Source organism: Ciconia boyciana, chromosome 3 (genome assembly GCF_034638445.1).
Source record: "Ciconia boyciana chromosome 3, ASM3463844v1, whole genome shotgun sequence".
In the NCBI taxonomy this organism is placed as follows: Eukaryota; Metazoa; Chordata; class Aves; order Ciconiiformes; family Ciconiidae; genus Ciconia; species Ciconia boyciana.
This window is the reverse complement of record NC_132936.1, coordinates 60,172,093-60,188,873: the sequence shown is the minus strand read 5'-3', so window position 1 is coordinate 60,188,873 and position 16,781 is coordinate 60,172,093. Positions and strand designations below refer to the sequence as shown.

Sequence of the window (16,781 nt, the reverse complement as noted above, 5' to 3'; positions counted from 1 at the left end):
TGGGTTGAACAGTGCTTCAGGATGTGAGCCTAGCTCTTCCCACACAATGATATTTGGAGCAATCCCTATTGATACAGGTACAAACTGCAGCTGGTATTCACTTAGTGCTTTCAGTTTTGTGCCACTGGCTCCCTCTCAACCTCAACAACTCCACTTTCAAAAAGCAGACATGAACAAAGCACACACCAATACTTACAGTATATTCTATGGTACCATGGGGTTTCTGAGAAACCATTTTTTTCTCTTTCTTTTCATTGGTTTTGTTTTGATTGTCATCTAAAGAGAAAAAAAAATATTCAAGTAATTGATTTTCAAGATGTTTGCCTGTCAACATGTTTTGAAAGAGATCTACAAGATGTTCAAATTGCAGCTGTGAACAGGAACAAGAGGGCACATCAAAAATATCTATTAGGCCTTAAAATTGCATTGCAAGGCAAGCAAAACTTCACCAAGTGCAGCAGGTTTAGTAATTGTTCAGGAATCAAAAGTAATGTATACATGATATTATCTCAATACAGAACTACTCCCATGTTTTTCTCCATGATTCCTACACCATTCAGCTGTTGGCTACAAGTACTTTTTGTGATGAGCTGCCATCAAGACTGAAGCAGAAACTAGCAAATGAACGTACGCACTGATACTGCATCAGTATGACCACCACAAATACTGGTTAATCACCACTTCACCACCAGTACATCATATTTAAAGACTATTTTAAACTCTGAAGGTAAAAGTATGTTAAGAGTCCTGCAAAATGTGCATGCATACAGTATACAGTCGAGTATCAGAAAGCATAAAGCTTGTTCAGAAGACATTTTCCATCAGCTACAGTACGCAAAACTCATTGCACCTGCAGAAACCCTTGCAAGACCTGAAAGGCACACGTGAGCTCTCAGGAGTGTCAGCAGGTAGTTATTTCCAATTCTTACTACAGCAGAGGGTAGGCAAAGTTGAGGATCAGGGAAGACACCTGCTGCCCAGCCAACCCCAGCTCCCTGAAAGCGACACCGGCACTGAGGGCTCACCGTCTGCACACCAAGCCCAGACCTACATACCTGGGGGGAATGCGGGCGGCACGCAGCCCCAGCTCCAGGAGAGGGGCCGGGGCGCAGAGAGGCCATGCATGGCTGCCCCGCTCGCCCAGCCTGCTCGCCCCCAGCCCCTCGGAAAGGTCCTGCTGCCTCCGGCAGGGTGCTGCAGCCTGGCCGAGACAGGGAGAGGCGAGAAGGCAAAGCAGGGCTGGGCCCAGCAAAGCCAGCAGCCAGGACCAGGAGCAGGGAGACGCTGCACTCCTGGGGTGTCTGTTCCCACGGTCCAAGCCGGCAGCTCCGGAAGAAGGTCAGGGAGGAAAGGACAGGGAATGGCAGCACAGGGCTTCTGGCTCGTATTCAGGCTTTGCTGCAACCTTTGCTATTTCCAGAGAGCAAGAGGCAGAGAGTAAAAAGAAGGGCAAGGACTCACCTGACTCACTGTAACGTACACAAGAAGAAAGGAGGGGCTCAGAAGCGTGCTGCACCTGACCCTTCTGCCAGCCCATTTCCACAGCGAGATTAATGCTGGGGGCTGCCTCAGCATCTTCCAGAGACTACACGGTCAGAGACCGTCTCCTTCAGTCAACAGAGACACACAAGAGCCCAGCCTGGTGCACGCAGATGAACATACATCCAGGCGTTACTGCAGGCGTAGCCCACCCACTACCTGCCAGGGATGCAGTCATGAGAAGCACCATGGTTAGCGATATAACAAATAGCGAAGACATTTTTCCCACAATGTAATAGAGGTAGAAAGTGTGCAGGGACTAAACGCACACAGTTTAAGTATGTGTGGATTCTAAGAGTGGCGTGAAGGACAGAGGTAGGAAGAGGGAGATCAGGACGATGCTGGCTTTTCCCTGATAGCATTTTGGAACAGAGCATCACTCAATGATCTCAGATATTTCATCTCTGAGACTGGAGACCCACAGTAAAACTTTTAAAATTGGCATTCTTGCTGCCTTTTTCTGACCATTTGTATTTCCACCATTGTCACACTATCCTCCTCTGATCAAAGTCAAAGCAGCCTATGGCGAAGGATGGGAAAACAGGTAATGACAACATTAGCAGAGCACAGTATTAAACCATTAAGCCATTGTGCTTCTCACAATGCCAATATGACAGACAAAGAAGTGGCAAATAGTGGATGTTTCCTTAATCCATTATTTATGTACAACTGCTGATATGGACATAATCCTGCCTGAAGAAACTCCCCCAACTAACAATAAGTGAGTTCACACTATTTTGTGCTACTCAGGAGATAACAGTTCAATTGCTCCAGGATAACTAGAACTATGTATCACATCCATGCAGGCAAACTACCTAAGCTGCCTGGGACCTATCCCTGGAGAGAGACAAGAAAGGTTTATAGGTAGACTTCATCTTCTAGTAAATAATTTGGTCTAGCTGGAAAAAGTAGACAAGTTTTCAGATATATTAACTCTTGCTTAGCTCTGAACCAGCGCACAGAGTAGGAAACAGTTAAGAACTATTATTTCATACTAACTAGACGTGCATCAGTAAGACCTTGGGGTGGGGTGGGGGATAAAAATGAAGTAGCCCAGAGAGATGTAGAGAGAGGGAGAGATGTTGTACCTGCTGAACGTGAAAAAGTTGAAGTCTGTGTGTGGATAGGAGGAATAACAATATGCAATAAAAGCAGTTTCTCTGCCTAGCTTATGATGTTTGGTATTAGCTAAACATTTTCATTCCAAAGCTTTGTCTTTGGAGGGTGGGATGGTGACTGAGAGCTGACCATGGCAGCAATCACTATGCCACCGTGGTACAAGACCACAAAATCTCTAGCAATACAGATAACTTTCTCCTCTACAGCTTCCTACCTGGGAGGGGATGTTCCTCTCCCTCACACCTTTCTCTCCCCATGTAAAATACACTGTATTTTTCAGGTCCTCCTAGTTGCATTAGCTGCGTAAGTTTGGAGATAAAAAAATACTATCCAGTGAAAAGTTATAACCTGAAATACTGTGTTGCAAGGAGATATACAATACACTCTAGTTCTTGGCTGACAGGACTGTGGGTCTGTTTTAGTAGGATCTCCAACACAACCATGGTGCAATAGAGAATAGTGAGCTAGATACTCACACATAGTTGAAAACCCAAAACTGTACAGACAAGAAAAAATGTGCAAAAGACAAGCTGAGTTTAGACTAAACATAATACAGTCCTCCTTTTGCCAATAAAGGAATAAAGGTTAATAAATCCTAAATAAGCCCAATTAGACGGCTTGCTTTTCTTTTGCATCTACATGCAAGAATACATATGTTGCATAGCCTGTTTAGCTACAGGCCAAAAGAAGCAGTCATAGTCTGTGAACCCACCTGTCTTCTGAAACCAAAATCTGACACACCTGGTTTGGATAATTTTTTCTTCCCCCCCCCCCCCCCCCTTTTTTTTTTTTAAATCCCACCAACAAGGGGTTCTGGACACCATCCTTACACTGAGCATGACAACTTGGCAGGCTTTCACAGTTACAAACTACATAGTATTACTTTGAATAGTGGAAAGTCTTAACTAGCCTGTATTTTTAATTGTGTATATAAAGCTTTAAAATCGTAAATTAAAAAATTCAGACCTTCAGAGGAAAAAATTCCAATGAATCCGTTAAATCTGACAGGTACTGCTAACCCCACTTACTGTACACGTAGCGAGGCCAAGGTCACAAATTATGCTCTGCATGAATACTTACAGTGGAGGGGGTGGAAAGCCTGGCAAAGTAAGGAAAACACCACAATATACTATTTCTCCAGTTCCTTTATCCTCTTTCATTTCTCCTTCAGGAAGCCAAATGTTTTCTAACATGATCTGAAGGCAGCTAACTACAGTAGTAGTCCCAAAGACACCCAGAGCACACGCAGACATGATGGAGACCTCGGTAACCACATTTCTTTCAGACAGAACTAGATGGAAGAGCTGCACCTCTCCACAGGCTTTAAAATAAAAGCCACTGGCTACTTTTTGAACTTGGACATTTGCTTAGTGGTGAAGTGATTCACAGTTCCGCCTCCCAAGTTTTCCTGCACTGCACGTACACTGAAGATGGGATCGTACAACCATGAGAACTGACTAGGTGTTAATGCAAATCTGATCACACTGCATTTTTAGGAAAAGGGTGGAGTGGGTGGACTGAACCTCTCTGTGATTTCAGGAAATATGTAAAATAATAATTATGTAAAAATAGTAAAATTAATGAGCAATGAGAAGAAGAATGCCAAGTGAGAACAGGCAAGAAAATACAGGCCTACTGAAAACAGACAGGTCTAGAACAGAAATTTTTCTGCCTGTATTGATATATTTATACCTAATTCAGTTTCCGATCAGACTGTTCATATTTCATTTTGCAATGCTATGGGAAACCTTACAAAAAAGAGCTACCTAGGAACAATTTGGAAAGCAACTATTGAAGGAGTATGACAAAGAGGTCTATCAGTTTATCATCCAAAAGACCTTGACACGTGATAGGAGAGTTACACCTCTGCAACTATGTAAATAGCTGTATAAGTAGATCGAATAGGTCAAGAAGCATCAACAGAATCCCGGGCTGCGCACACTGACATACGATGTGCCACTGCAAGACACCACCATCAACACCAATGTTACGGACTAATCTGCTGCCGGACGAAATCAGAGCAAGGTTTCGCAGTGCTGGCAGAGACAGCTGAATCTGCGCAACAGCTCCCGAGCCATCAGTTAGGCTGACGTCTGGTAACACTAGCAGGAATGCTGAAGTAAACAAGGGGCCAAAGGACTGACCACTTCCCACACCAGGTAAACAAACTCAGTAGCCTGAGAGAATAGAGGCAATGGCATACTTGGACCAAAAGTCCATTTTACTCATTAATCTCTGTCTTACCAAACACTTAGGTGGCATGTAAATAGAGAAATCTTTCCCCTGACTAGCCCTCTTGGCTTCTAGAAATCATGGATTTCCCAGGGTAGAGGAGCAGCATCCACTAAACTGCCCAGTCCCTTCAAGACCTCCACAGCGGTCCTATGCCAGTGAACCCCACAGTACCATGATGCATGATGTGCTACATAAAGTAGTACTTCCATTCTTGTACTTCATACTCGATTAATTTCACTAAGCATCCTAATTAATGTTATTTTAAGGGTGAACAAATAAATATTCCTTATTCACCTTCTGCATACCATTCACAATGTCACAGATTTCCAACATCTTCTCTTAGTTACTTCACTTTTTCAGCTTGACTAATACTAGCATACTATTTCTCTGATCACACAGGCTGTCCTTTTCATTAGTTTTTCTTCTCCTACTGTATCCTTTTTGAGATGGAGGAAGGAAAACCAAATACAGATTTTGAGATGCAAAAAAACCATTAATCTGTGCAATGACATAATGAGGGTTTCCTTAAAACTGTAAGATACTAGTCATATTTTTCCACATCGCTGAGTACATCACTGCTGTTTTAGGAAATTCCAGTCTTACATCTCTATGACAGATTTGTTAGAAGAAAAAAAACCTGTATTACTACAATCTAGCCAAGCACCAGGACCAAGGAGTGAAAACCTGAAAGTAGCTTACAAGAATCTGAAACACAATAAATTCAGGGGAGAACAGTTATCACCTAATCAAGTACTGATAAGAAATTAAGCAAACAAGGCTTCCTGGGGTAGTTCCCTTATCTATGAATAAGGCCTGATACCAACTATCTTGACAGAGATGGAGTACAATAAGTATCACTTAAGTCATTCTAGAGAGACACAGAGACCTCAAGAATATGAAAGTCCTGCTTGGAGTGGTTGAGGAGGAAGGAGAAAGGCAAATCACTTTATCTGAACAATTTTTTCCATTTCTACTTTCTAGGCTAACATTTTAATAACTTTCAGCAATGCTGTTATGTGCAGAGTTGAGTATAGGATGATTTAATCATGTCTCCACAAGCACCTTTCTGGCTCTTCTCATGGCTCTCAAAGTGAACAGAACAGCGTTCACATTAAAATTATTACTTTTAAATAAAAAGTCTTTCTTTCAGCTTCTGTCAAGCACGAGTGAACCCCACCACCACAAGGGCCGGATCCCTGTTTTGGGACACCCTCCACACACTCTGACATCCCAGTACTTCCCAGAGGCCGCAGCAGCCTTCCAGGAAGAGACATTATCCTAGCCCCGTTCCCTCCCTTAGCCTGCTGCAGCTGCAGCAGCTGGGGTGCACATCCATAAAAAAGTTTTTTGGCCATCTGATCAGACCTATCTCCCTGAGGAAAAGGCAGCAAGTTAGACAAAAACATTCCCTGCTCAGATTTGGGTAGTGGAGTGCTATCATGTTAAAAGAGGAGGGGAAAAAAACCCAACAAAAACCCACAAAAAAAACACCAACAAAAAACCCCACGAAACAAAAAACCTCCCACAACATCCCACCATCTCAGGTGTGTTTTTCTGTTCTGCCTCCCACTTTTCCCACAGCCTCCTGCCAAGCCCTCACCTTTACTTCTGCATATTTTTCCTCTATTGAATCATATTCTTTTGGCTTCCTCCTTCACTACTGCTGAAGTCACTTGAAACAAAAAGGCAGCTGTCACTCATCACGACCACACTTGTGCTCCTTCATTAGTGAAACTTCTCCTGCCATAGGAGAATAGCAATTCCCTGATCAATACAAATCCAGGCACATGATTCTGAAATATCTACGCCTTGAACAAGTTTCCTCTGTTCTCAATAAGAATTGATTGTGATTCTCCACCAGTTATTTTCCAAGCAAGTCTTTCAAAGGAATAAAGAGATCACCAGAAAATACAGGGCCCCAACAAAAATGACAAGCAGTTCAAAGAGCCAATATAAAAAAAGGTAGTAACTCCTTTTGCTATAAATGAAGAGGTTATTTTAAGGCACATTTAAATAAGAATTTGGCTATTGATATTCATGCAATATTCATATACTGCAGCTTCTACGTGAAAAACTGCAAATATTTTCAAGGAACTTAAATTCTCTCTATTTACTGCTTCCTCCCCAAAACGTGGCTTGCAGAGGCACAAAGCGATGCTACATGTTACATGTTTAACAGTTTATTACCACTTGAATATGCTGGATTAAAACGTGAAGTGACCCTTTCCCACCATAGTCAAAGCAACAGAGGACCCACTGCCATCCTTCCCCTGCAGCCATACGCAGGGCTGGAGGACAGACAACACCTGCACTTGGGCAATGGGACATTTTTGGGCAATGGGACACACAGAGGTGTGCACACTCAGAAAGCCCTCCAGCTGAGCGAGGGCGAAGGGCCTCCCTGCAGCAGGGTTCCTCCCACCAGGAGCCTTGCAAGGAGACATCGTCCAGGGCAGCATCGCTGCCACTTTTTTGCTGGCACTTGGACAAGGTGGACACAGCAGGAAACACAAGCCCTGCAGGGACAGTGCAGGGGGGATGAGCCCTCACCAAGAGTGCCAAGCTCCAGGCAGCTAGGCAGCTCTCATGTTTAAGATAGCAAGATGTGCGCTGCTGCTTTCAAAGTTTCCTTCGTGAGGAGCTGCTTGAAAAGTGAGAGGAGGAAAGATCTAGTTTAAAAGGTCTCTGAGGTTTAGGAAAAGGGAAAAAAAAACCCCACCACTCAATTTCAGAGGGAGGCAGTTCATGCACTCCAACTGTCAAGAGGAAAATTTAACACATTATTGTAAAGAAACAGTGAGATGCAGCCGACAGCCCAGTGCTTTAGCTCTAAATCTCAGCTGGAAAACAACATGGCAGCAGTTGAAATGTACTGAAACTAGAGTATTGCTGAAGCAGCGTGTCGCTGGGCACCCAAGAAAGAAGCACTGAAGAGAGGTGACTAGAAGACTTTTTATATTGAACGCTACGATCAGCAGGGAAGCTTAAAGGAGAGGATGCGCAGTGCTGTGAGCAGGGAGGACATGCAGAGGATGCTGAGTAAAGGCAGCAGTGGAGGGTTCCTGGCATTCGCTCTAGGTGCGAAGACACAGGAAGGATTCAGATCAACCGATAACCTCATATCAGACAGAAAACAGACACACTTCTGTGGGTAGAGAGCAGTACTTAAGAAACAGGTCATGGTGATGTTTGCCAAAGTGCAGCAAGCCTGTAGAGAAAGCCATTCTAGATGCACGTGCCTTGTGATGGAGACTGCACCACCATTCCTCTGCTAACAGGGGATGCTGATGGCAGGACAGCCTCTACCTCCAGCTCCTGTGAAACTTACCCTGGGAAAAGGGAGATGACTGACTCCCAGGGAACGCTCTCACACCTTTTTCCAGGTGCAAAGCAGCCTAACTGCAATGTGAATATTTGGAGTCATGGGGAAGAAGGAAGGAGAAAACACAAAGATAGGGGGTGGGAGGTCCTTGTAGCCAAAAACAGGCAAAGACAAGGCTATTGTGAGAGGTAACAGGTTTCTGATAGAGCAATGAATATCGGCAGAAAAAGGAGAGAAGTCTTTGGGACCATGAACACGCTTTTCAGGTCTGACAAGGACAAGGCTTTGCTGCAAAATACGTATTAGGAACAAGTTAAGATACTTATCAGGTGGACAGGAGAATGCTCCCAGCTGCAATGATCACGTCTGTCTTTCTTTACCCTTAAGTAAACTGGTTACACATCCTTTTCTTTTGTGCTGGGGAAAAATGTCCTACATGGTGCAAATGTTTTGTGTCTTAAGCCTCTCTGAGATAGACTGAGTGCATGAGCAAACATCATCTTCAGTTGTCTGTAGATCAAAACAAAGATCGCATTCCCTTTTGGGTTTGAGGCAGAACTGTAACACACACAGAGACTGTTTTTAAACAGCTCGTTAGATTTCAATAAATAATTTTGTACGGCCCTAGGGAATGTAATGTACAGAAAACGTAACTGTCCTGAGCATCTCTCCAATGGAGAGAGTGTTTTGTGTTTCACGATGCAAAAGAACAACAGTTAAGAGAAAACAACCTCATTTCTGCTAGTCACATTTTGGGGAACAGTTCATACAATTTTTCATAGAATCACAGAATAGTTTAGGTTGGAAGGGACCTGTACAGGTCATCTAGTCCAACCCCCCTGCAATGAGCAGGGACATCTTCAACTAGATCAGGTTGCTCAGAGCCCCGTCCAGCCTGACCTTGAATGTTTCCAGGGATGGGGGCATCTACCACCTCTCTGGACTTTTAAACCAAGTCCCCATGATGCAAGTGGAATACTTCTATAAGCAAAGTTCTTGCAGACACAAATGAACACCTCCTTACACAAGGGTGAAATACATATTGAGACTGAGCAAAAAGCTAACAGTTGTCAATTGTATTATAAAACCATACGTGGCTTTGCTCTTGGAGGAGATGTAACTGGCATGGAGATACCAACTCCTGCTTCATTTTGGGTAAGATTTGCATAAGTGCCTGGGTGAAGTTTTCCCAGAGCAATTTAGGGCTCTGAAGTAACTGCATCCCTCTTGAAGATTTTACGCTAGGACATTTTGAAGTTTTATTCCTTACTTTATTGGAACTGACAGTTCACGCTGCCATACTATAATACTAGAAAGTGTCAAAACACCAAGCGCATGTACAGAATAGTGTCAAAACCAAAAGGGACTGCTTAAATGCCTAAGGTTCAACATAAGCTGTACATCTGTAGACCTCTGCCTTGTCCAAGACTGTACATTGGCAGCTGGGCAAAGAACTTCATTGCAGAGGTAGTCTTACTTCATATTATAAATCAGGTTAGTAATTTTAAATTTGTAGGAGATATATCACTTCCAAATTTATATTTGTTCAATGCAGCCATACAAATGAAAAGCAGAAATAAAAGTGGTACAGGAATTAAAAAACCAAAACCAGGTAAAGTAATATTCCTTACACAAAAGGAGAATACTTTGGAGAAAAGGAAAAAAAAAAATGCGACCAGCTCTTAAATTAGGTTGTATTTAGAGCATGTTAAATAACTGTAAAAGCAACCATACAACACTTTGAGCTCAAAAGTCAATACCGCTTACGTAGAGGAAAGCATTTACAGGATGAACCAAACTCCCCCATATGCAAATACTTGAAAGAAAATGAAAGAATCACACGTAAAGATTCATTTGATTTGGCTTTAGGAGGTGCAATAGGAACAAAACCCACATAGCTACTGAATTGACTTCAGAGAAGGTACAGTGGCCTAGAAGATCAGTTTGGTAGCTTACTTTTAAAGCGTAGCTAGCTTACTTTTAAAGCATAGCTATCTTAAGGCAGAAGAAAAGTGTTTGTGTAATGAAGTACAATTATACAAAGATATCCAGGACTGAAGTTTCAAAAGATTTATAAAGTTAGACCACAGAGAAGCGTACGACTTGTGCTCTGGATTCCTTCAATCTTACATTATGTGACAGTGACCCCCAATTTTTCTTCAGGGCAGACACAGGGGTATGGTTTCACAAGCCAAATTAATGGCTCCTAAAAGGAGGGAAGCTATTCTGTCCTCACGTCTCTTTCTACCTTGGGCTCTGGCTCTCATCTGATGCCACAGAGACACAAGACAACTGATTAAAACAATTACCTTAATTTTTTTTCTTTGTTGGTCTAGTGAACTGACTCATCTTACCTTGTGAGCAGATGAATGCCAGTGCCAGTTCAGACGGAGGGAAAAAAAGTAGTTCAGAGGAGGGGGAGGAAGCACAAAACTCCCTGTTCAGCAGCAGCAGCAGCAAGGTGTTAATTCACATTGTGGAACATCAAGCTCTTCACAGCACTCAGTTGTACTTTGAAACTATTACCTAAGCAAACTATAGTCACCAGACATATGGATGCAGTCTAAATCTAGCCTGGGGCACTTTAAGGAAGAAATTTTAAAAAGACAACCATTTTACACATATGAAACTTGTTTATTACACTTAACGATTGTAAGGGACAACCAGAAAGATTAAGATGGCATAAAATCTGTAAGTTTTAGAAACAAATAAGATGGTTGACAACAGAGCAGTAAGAAGGAGTAACAGATGTAAGAGAGAAGGAAGCCCTCATTATTTTTAAAACGGAGCTTGACCTGTTTAGTCTCTATAAGGAATTATACAACAATTACTATCTCTAAGGAATTATATAACTGTTACTATAGCAGAGAACAAGATCCAAGATACAAGCAGCTTCTCTTCACCATGAATCACATTCATATGGGAGGTTTTAGCCTGAGCAACACTATTTCAAAATGCAACAGTGTACAATTTGGATCTATCCATATTATCGCATAAAAACAAGTTTTCAGTTCATCACTTCTGGGGAGCTTAATTTTTTTGCATTATGCTTTAAAACAGCAAATAGTTTCCTAGCTTTAGTTTCTGCTCATTCTACATTAACCTATTGACTCTCACCCCATCCCGATCTGCCTAATCCTCCCAGGGCAAGGTGGCATTTAACCACATTTGGTGTCAGCACTGAGGATGAGAAGGGGAAGGGAGGGATGGGGCAGGGGGAGAATGAGGGGATGGAAATGAGGAAGAGTAGGAGTGTCTGAAAAAAACAGCTCCATCACAGCTGAAGCAGTCGGGTGCAGGTCCTAACTCTATTATTTCCTTTAGAAAAGGACAATTAATTGTTTTCTCTCTTCATTATCATGCCTATGTCTGATATATGTTATCACAATTCCTTTTCTGAAGGTTGTCTTTAGTTCCCACTGATGCTGTCTGGATACAAAGATGTGTTATAATTTTAGCCTTCCATTCCACAGCCAGGTGTCCTTCTGCACACCTGCATACAGACAAAGCAGTAGTGAAACAAAAGGAGATCTTGTTACACAAAGCTCTAAGTGTGACATTCAAAAGGAAATCCACAGAAAATTTCAGATGGGAAAATATTTGCAAGTGCTCTCCTGCATTCTGCATACATGATCTAACTACACTTACTGTGGAAGTACTTGTAACCATGTATTTATTCTGGCCCTGGTTAGTCACAGTGAAATATTGACATGCCTGTAACAATAGGAAGTGATCATCATTTCCATGACAGGAGCTTGTTCCCACATGCTCTGGATAACTACTTCATGGTGTCATAAAAACTGTGAACTCTTCCTGACCTACTTTTCATTTACCACTGATAACTGTCTCTCCCCACTGCTATTTCACCAACCTCCAACAGCCTACGTAAGACGGACTTGGGAGCACATTGTTCGCCTGAGCTATCCACAAGACAGACTGAAGTCCTACTTCACATCAACACCACCTTGGATTAACCACAGTCAGCTGAAGATGCGGTATTTGGCTGCTAAGTGCTTCATCCTCCTTCAGAGCAAAAGTTTATGAACCATATTTCTCAGCCACACAAAAGACAGTCTGCAAGCAATGGATGTCTACTACCTAAGGGCAGATTAAATAGCTACCATCCATGAGGTCTACAGCTATCAGGGAAGTAATTACACAGCATGCAGGTACACACGCTGTCTTCAACCTAAGAAGTGTGAATAACAGCCAAAGCAAAGATGCAGCAATAGAAACTTCAGCATGGGCTGCTACAAACTCGCTGGGTACACTGGGTATGTACACAACAAGAACCCCAAAACTGCATTATTATATCCTCCAGACTGTTTGGCAACAGTATGGTCTAGTTCCCCACTAGCATGATTAGCAGTATACAAATACACAATGTTAAGTCAACCTTTCACAGAAATACCAACTTGCATAAGACAATTCACAGACTCAGCATCCAGAAACCTCCTCCCCATCCAGAGTTCAGCTTTACTCATATAAAAGAAACGCGCAGACTCAAGATCAGAAGCTGTTCATACTGCCACTTGTCACTTCCAGTTTCCAATTCAAGACCATTCAATCTACCCCAAGATCCCTGTGTTTGACAGGGATCATCTAAAATATCTACATCTAAAATATCCTGCTCTCCTTGTGTATTTGTGTAGGAAGAAAGGCCCTCTTGGGAGCAATGATAAAGCCAGGTGGAGCTGCAGGACAAAATGAATTTTGTGCTTTGCCAGATTTATCAGCCAGTGGGGTCTTAGCTGTCTTACCACATTGCAACAGTGGCCACAGACTTAAAAGAGAAGAAGTCTACACTCCAAAAAAATAGCAAGGTGAATTACATGAAAAAAACAGAACAAATTACTTTCCTTGGTTTTCTTTAAAATCAGGGGCAAAAAACCTCCACATTTTCAGTTTGATAAAGACAGTAATAAAGTATCTGGTAAGTGCTCCCTTGGATAGCATTTCCCCCCCATTATTCACTGCATGTGAAAGAGCTTTTCTGGATAAGTTGGTCACCTGCAGATGTATACCCCATGCAGGTGTTTGTGCTATCAACTCATAAACCGGATCAAACTGCACAACACAGCTGAAGTATGTAAATCTTTGAACGCACTACAGAAATACGCTGCATTGCCGGGAACTGGAAGAAGAAAGCCACACCACGTATCCTTAGATCAGATAGAGAAGGTCGTTCTTGTTTTCTGTCACTTGCCTGGATGAACTCAGTATCTGTGTGGTCAGGAATCTAATTCTTATGTAAATTCTACATCCTGTTTTCAGTTACTGAAGAAAATCTAGGTACAGGAAGGAAAGCTTTCACAACACTGCTTTTCTCAGGCCTCTGCTGGATGGAGTTCATTCAGGTTAACTTAAGAAACAAAATGGTGGCAATGAGAAAAAGCAAAGACTTCCATTAGGAAGCACTAAAAATCCTCAACATATAATTTAAACTGCACATTGTTTGGGGGTTTTTTTGGTGTTTTTGTTTTTGGTTGGTTGGTTGTTTTTTTAGAAAAGACACCAGATACACTTTTCATACTAAGCAATGCTTAAAAATCAACCCTTTCACACATCTAACTTTAATTTCTTCAGCGAATTTACCTTGACAGTGACAAAGCCTTAACGCATATGACTCTGTACAGCTCTCCCTGAAAACAGACCCAACATCAGTCCCTCTGGAACAGTACTGGATTTGGGCACAGCTCCACGAGCAGCTTAAACCAACCTACAATGAAGCTGTCGCTGAAAGGGGCAATTCCACCAACCTTCTTCCTCCACGTGTTCTGCCACCAGCCCTGCACTGGCCAAGGTCGCTAGATGCCAGCCTAGGGAAAGCAGCTCCTGACTCTCTGAGCTAGTGACGGCTGAAGGCTGGGACTGGGATGACCCAGCTGGGCTCAGGAGGAAGACGGGCAGTATATCCTCTTTTAGCAGCAACACGGACACCTTAGATTGGCTTAAACTGTTTATGAAAGTGCACCCTGGGAGGGATATGGTGACAATCAGAGCTAGTTCCAGGTTTCTTATACAAAGGCCAAGGTAAAAAGGGTCGGTGATTATTTCAAGAGATGAGGGGATGCAGAAAAGGAAGGTTCAGTGAATTTTTTTCTATTGGTTGGTGATTGCAAGGTCACAGGTCAAAAATATAGACTGTAAAGATACAGGACACATCCCCTGTTTTCGTGTACAGAGATGACATCAGCATGTGATGTGTTGCTGACTGCCAGCACTTCATCACGCAGATCCTCAGGAGCCATAGAAAAGAGCAACTCAGTTTATACATGCTACTGATCCCAAGCACGACCTGATGAGTCGCATCACAGACATCACTACAGAATGACGAGACATGAGAAAATGTCACTGTGGAGAGCTGGAAGCGAGAGTGTTACAAAATAAAAAAAGATCTGGCTTGACTTTGTCTTATTATTTAACTGCAGGTGAAAGGAGTTCTGCTTTTTAGAGCATTTAGGTTAACTTCCAACATTGTATTTCAAGCACAATAATATGGGAATTTGTTGAAGAAGAGAAATTAAAAGCCTGCCTTGAGGACGCCAGGCTTGAGTTATGCAGAATTCCTGAGAATGACTCCCTCACACCTCTGCTTGGAGACTAAAAGATTTGCAATATGATTTCAAATGCACTCTCATGCTCCTTATGTACTTGGTTTATGAATATTCCTGCCTTAAAGGGATAAAAATCTTACAAATGTAAACTTCATGTCTGAAACTACAAAAAGAATATTCTGCCTCTCTCCTGTGGGCAGAGATCCCCAGAGAGCTACAGAGAGTCACTTGGCAGGGGAGAGAGACTATAGCACGGATATACCTGGGCACTGCAGGGGTGGGGGAAGAGGCAAAGCATCCAATCTGCCTGGTCCACAGCCCTCCCAGGAAACACTGAAGAGAAAAACCTGTAAGAGAGTCCAGCCTTTTCCCCCAGGATAAGATAGGCTACCAAAATAACCTCCAACGAGCTGCACATGCAGGCATGCAGAGTAACTTCACAGGGTACCTGCGCTCACCAAGCACAAGACCCAACAGGCAGCTGGCACGACCTGGGGAAGTTCAGACTACCCAAACATGATGAGCCAGTGGATCCTGGAAGTGAAGGACGCCCTAACCACGCAAACATATCTCCCTTCATTATCCCTGGCAGAAATATGACAACTCTCTTCATTAATTCCCCTGACACGCTTCCCTTTCTCCTCCTGCACACATACACCTGCCACAGCCTCGCTGTGTGTTGTGTGACTAACTGCTCCACAGTTTTCCTCCCTTCCTCCAGGGGCCACTTTTCAGATATGTTAAGTGCATCTGCATTTAAATATAATTAAGAATGTAAGCGCTCACTCTTCCTGAAAATTCAGGCCCTGGGAAAACAGACAGCCCTTGGAAACACATCTGGTTATTTCAGTTTTAGCTGATCGAACACCAGTCGTGTCATTCCCTAGTCTGACCTTTGCAGAATAGATCACAAGACATTACTATTTCAAATCTTACTTTGAGTAACTGCTATAGTAGAACGTAACTTTTAGAAAATACCAAATCCTGGTATTTTTTCCCCAGTGACAGAAATCCCACTGTAACCCTTTTTAATTTTCTCCCCTCAATAATTACTGCCACTGTTAAAAAGGTATCCCTGATTTCTAATCTCCACTTGTTTCTCTCCATCTCCTAGCCTGCTCTGCCTGCCAAAACTCTTTTGAATGATATTTCAATTACTTACACAAGTAATTTAGGATAAGGCTCTGGGTTTTCTTCCCTCTCAAGCAGAGTTATAACTGAAGGAGTCTCTCACAACTCCCTCTTGTCCCCAAACATTTGCTTCCTCCCCGAGCTGTGCTAAACAGAGCTCACAGTAAATCAAGTCAGAGAATGAGTTAAAAGCAAAAACACCCCCTGTCCCAGCATCCTGGGTCCTGAAGGTTCAGAGAAGGATAACAAGGACAAGCAAAGCCATGAAACAGCTTACACGTAAGGAATGCCAAAGTTCTTCAGCCTGGAAAGGAAATGATGGAAGGTGGGTATTTTATAGAGAGATTACCAAAAAAAAAACCAAAAAACACCCAAAAAACACAAAACATAGGAGGCTTGGAGATGGCAAGTAGGGATTGACTGTTCAGTTTCTTCTACAAGAACCAGCGGCCACCAAACAAAGCCAGCAGGAGCATGACTGCTCTTCATGCAAACGGCAGCAAACCTGTGCACTCCTTACCAAAAGATATCGTAGAAATCTGCACAGGCCCAGGGAGAGACAAGGTAAACATATGGAAGAACAATCCCTAAATGCACAAACTAAAAGCAGCTCAGAAGATCCCCAACAGCTGAAAATCATCAGAGGACAGGGAGAACATTAGTGCAGATAATTTTACAAAATTCACTGTGTTCTTAATCTTTCCCAGACATCCAGGTGTGGCCGTTGTGGGAGAACAAATGCTGCACCAAATGGGCTGTCTCAAACAGCATGGCCGTTCCTATGGCCCCTCTAGCACTTCTTTGCCCTAGAATCACAGACACCAGGCTGAGTGAGACGTAGTGATTCAGCAGCAGTCACACAGTAATCCCCATTACTC

At 42.8% G+C, this 16,781-nt stretch overlaps 1 protein-coding gene across 5 annotated transcripts in view; it reads right to left on the bottom strand.

Annotated features, from left to right (window-relative positions):
- NCOA7 (nuclear receptor coactivator 7) overlaps positions 1 to 16,781 on the bottom strand; it is an 88,956-nt gene that overhangs the window by 25,994 nt on the left and 46,181 nt on the right. For all 5 annotated transcript variants that reach the window (XM_072855787.1, XM_072855786.1, XM_072855790.1 and 2 more), the window contains one exon: positions 197 to 276. In XM_072855787.1, coding sequence (XP_072711888.1) covers positions 197 to 276 — 80 coding nt within the window. The remainder of the gene's footprint in view (positions 1 to 196; positions 277 to 16,781) is intronic.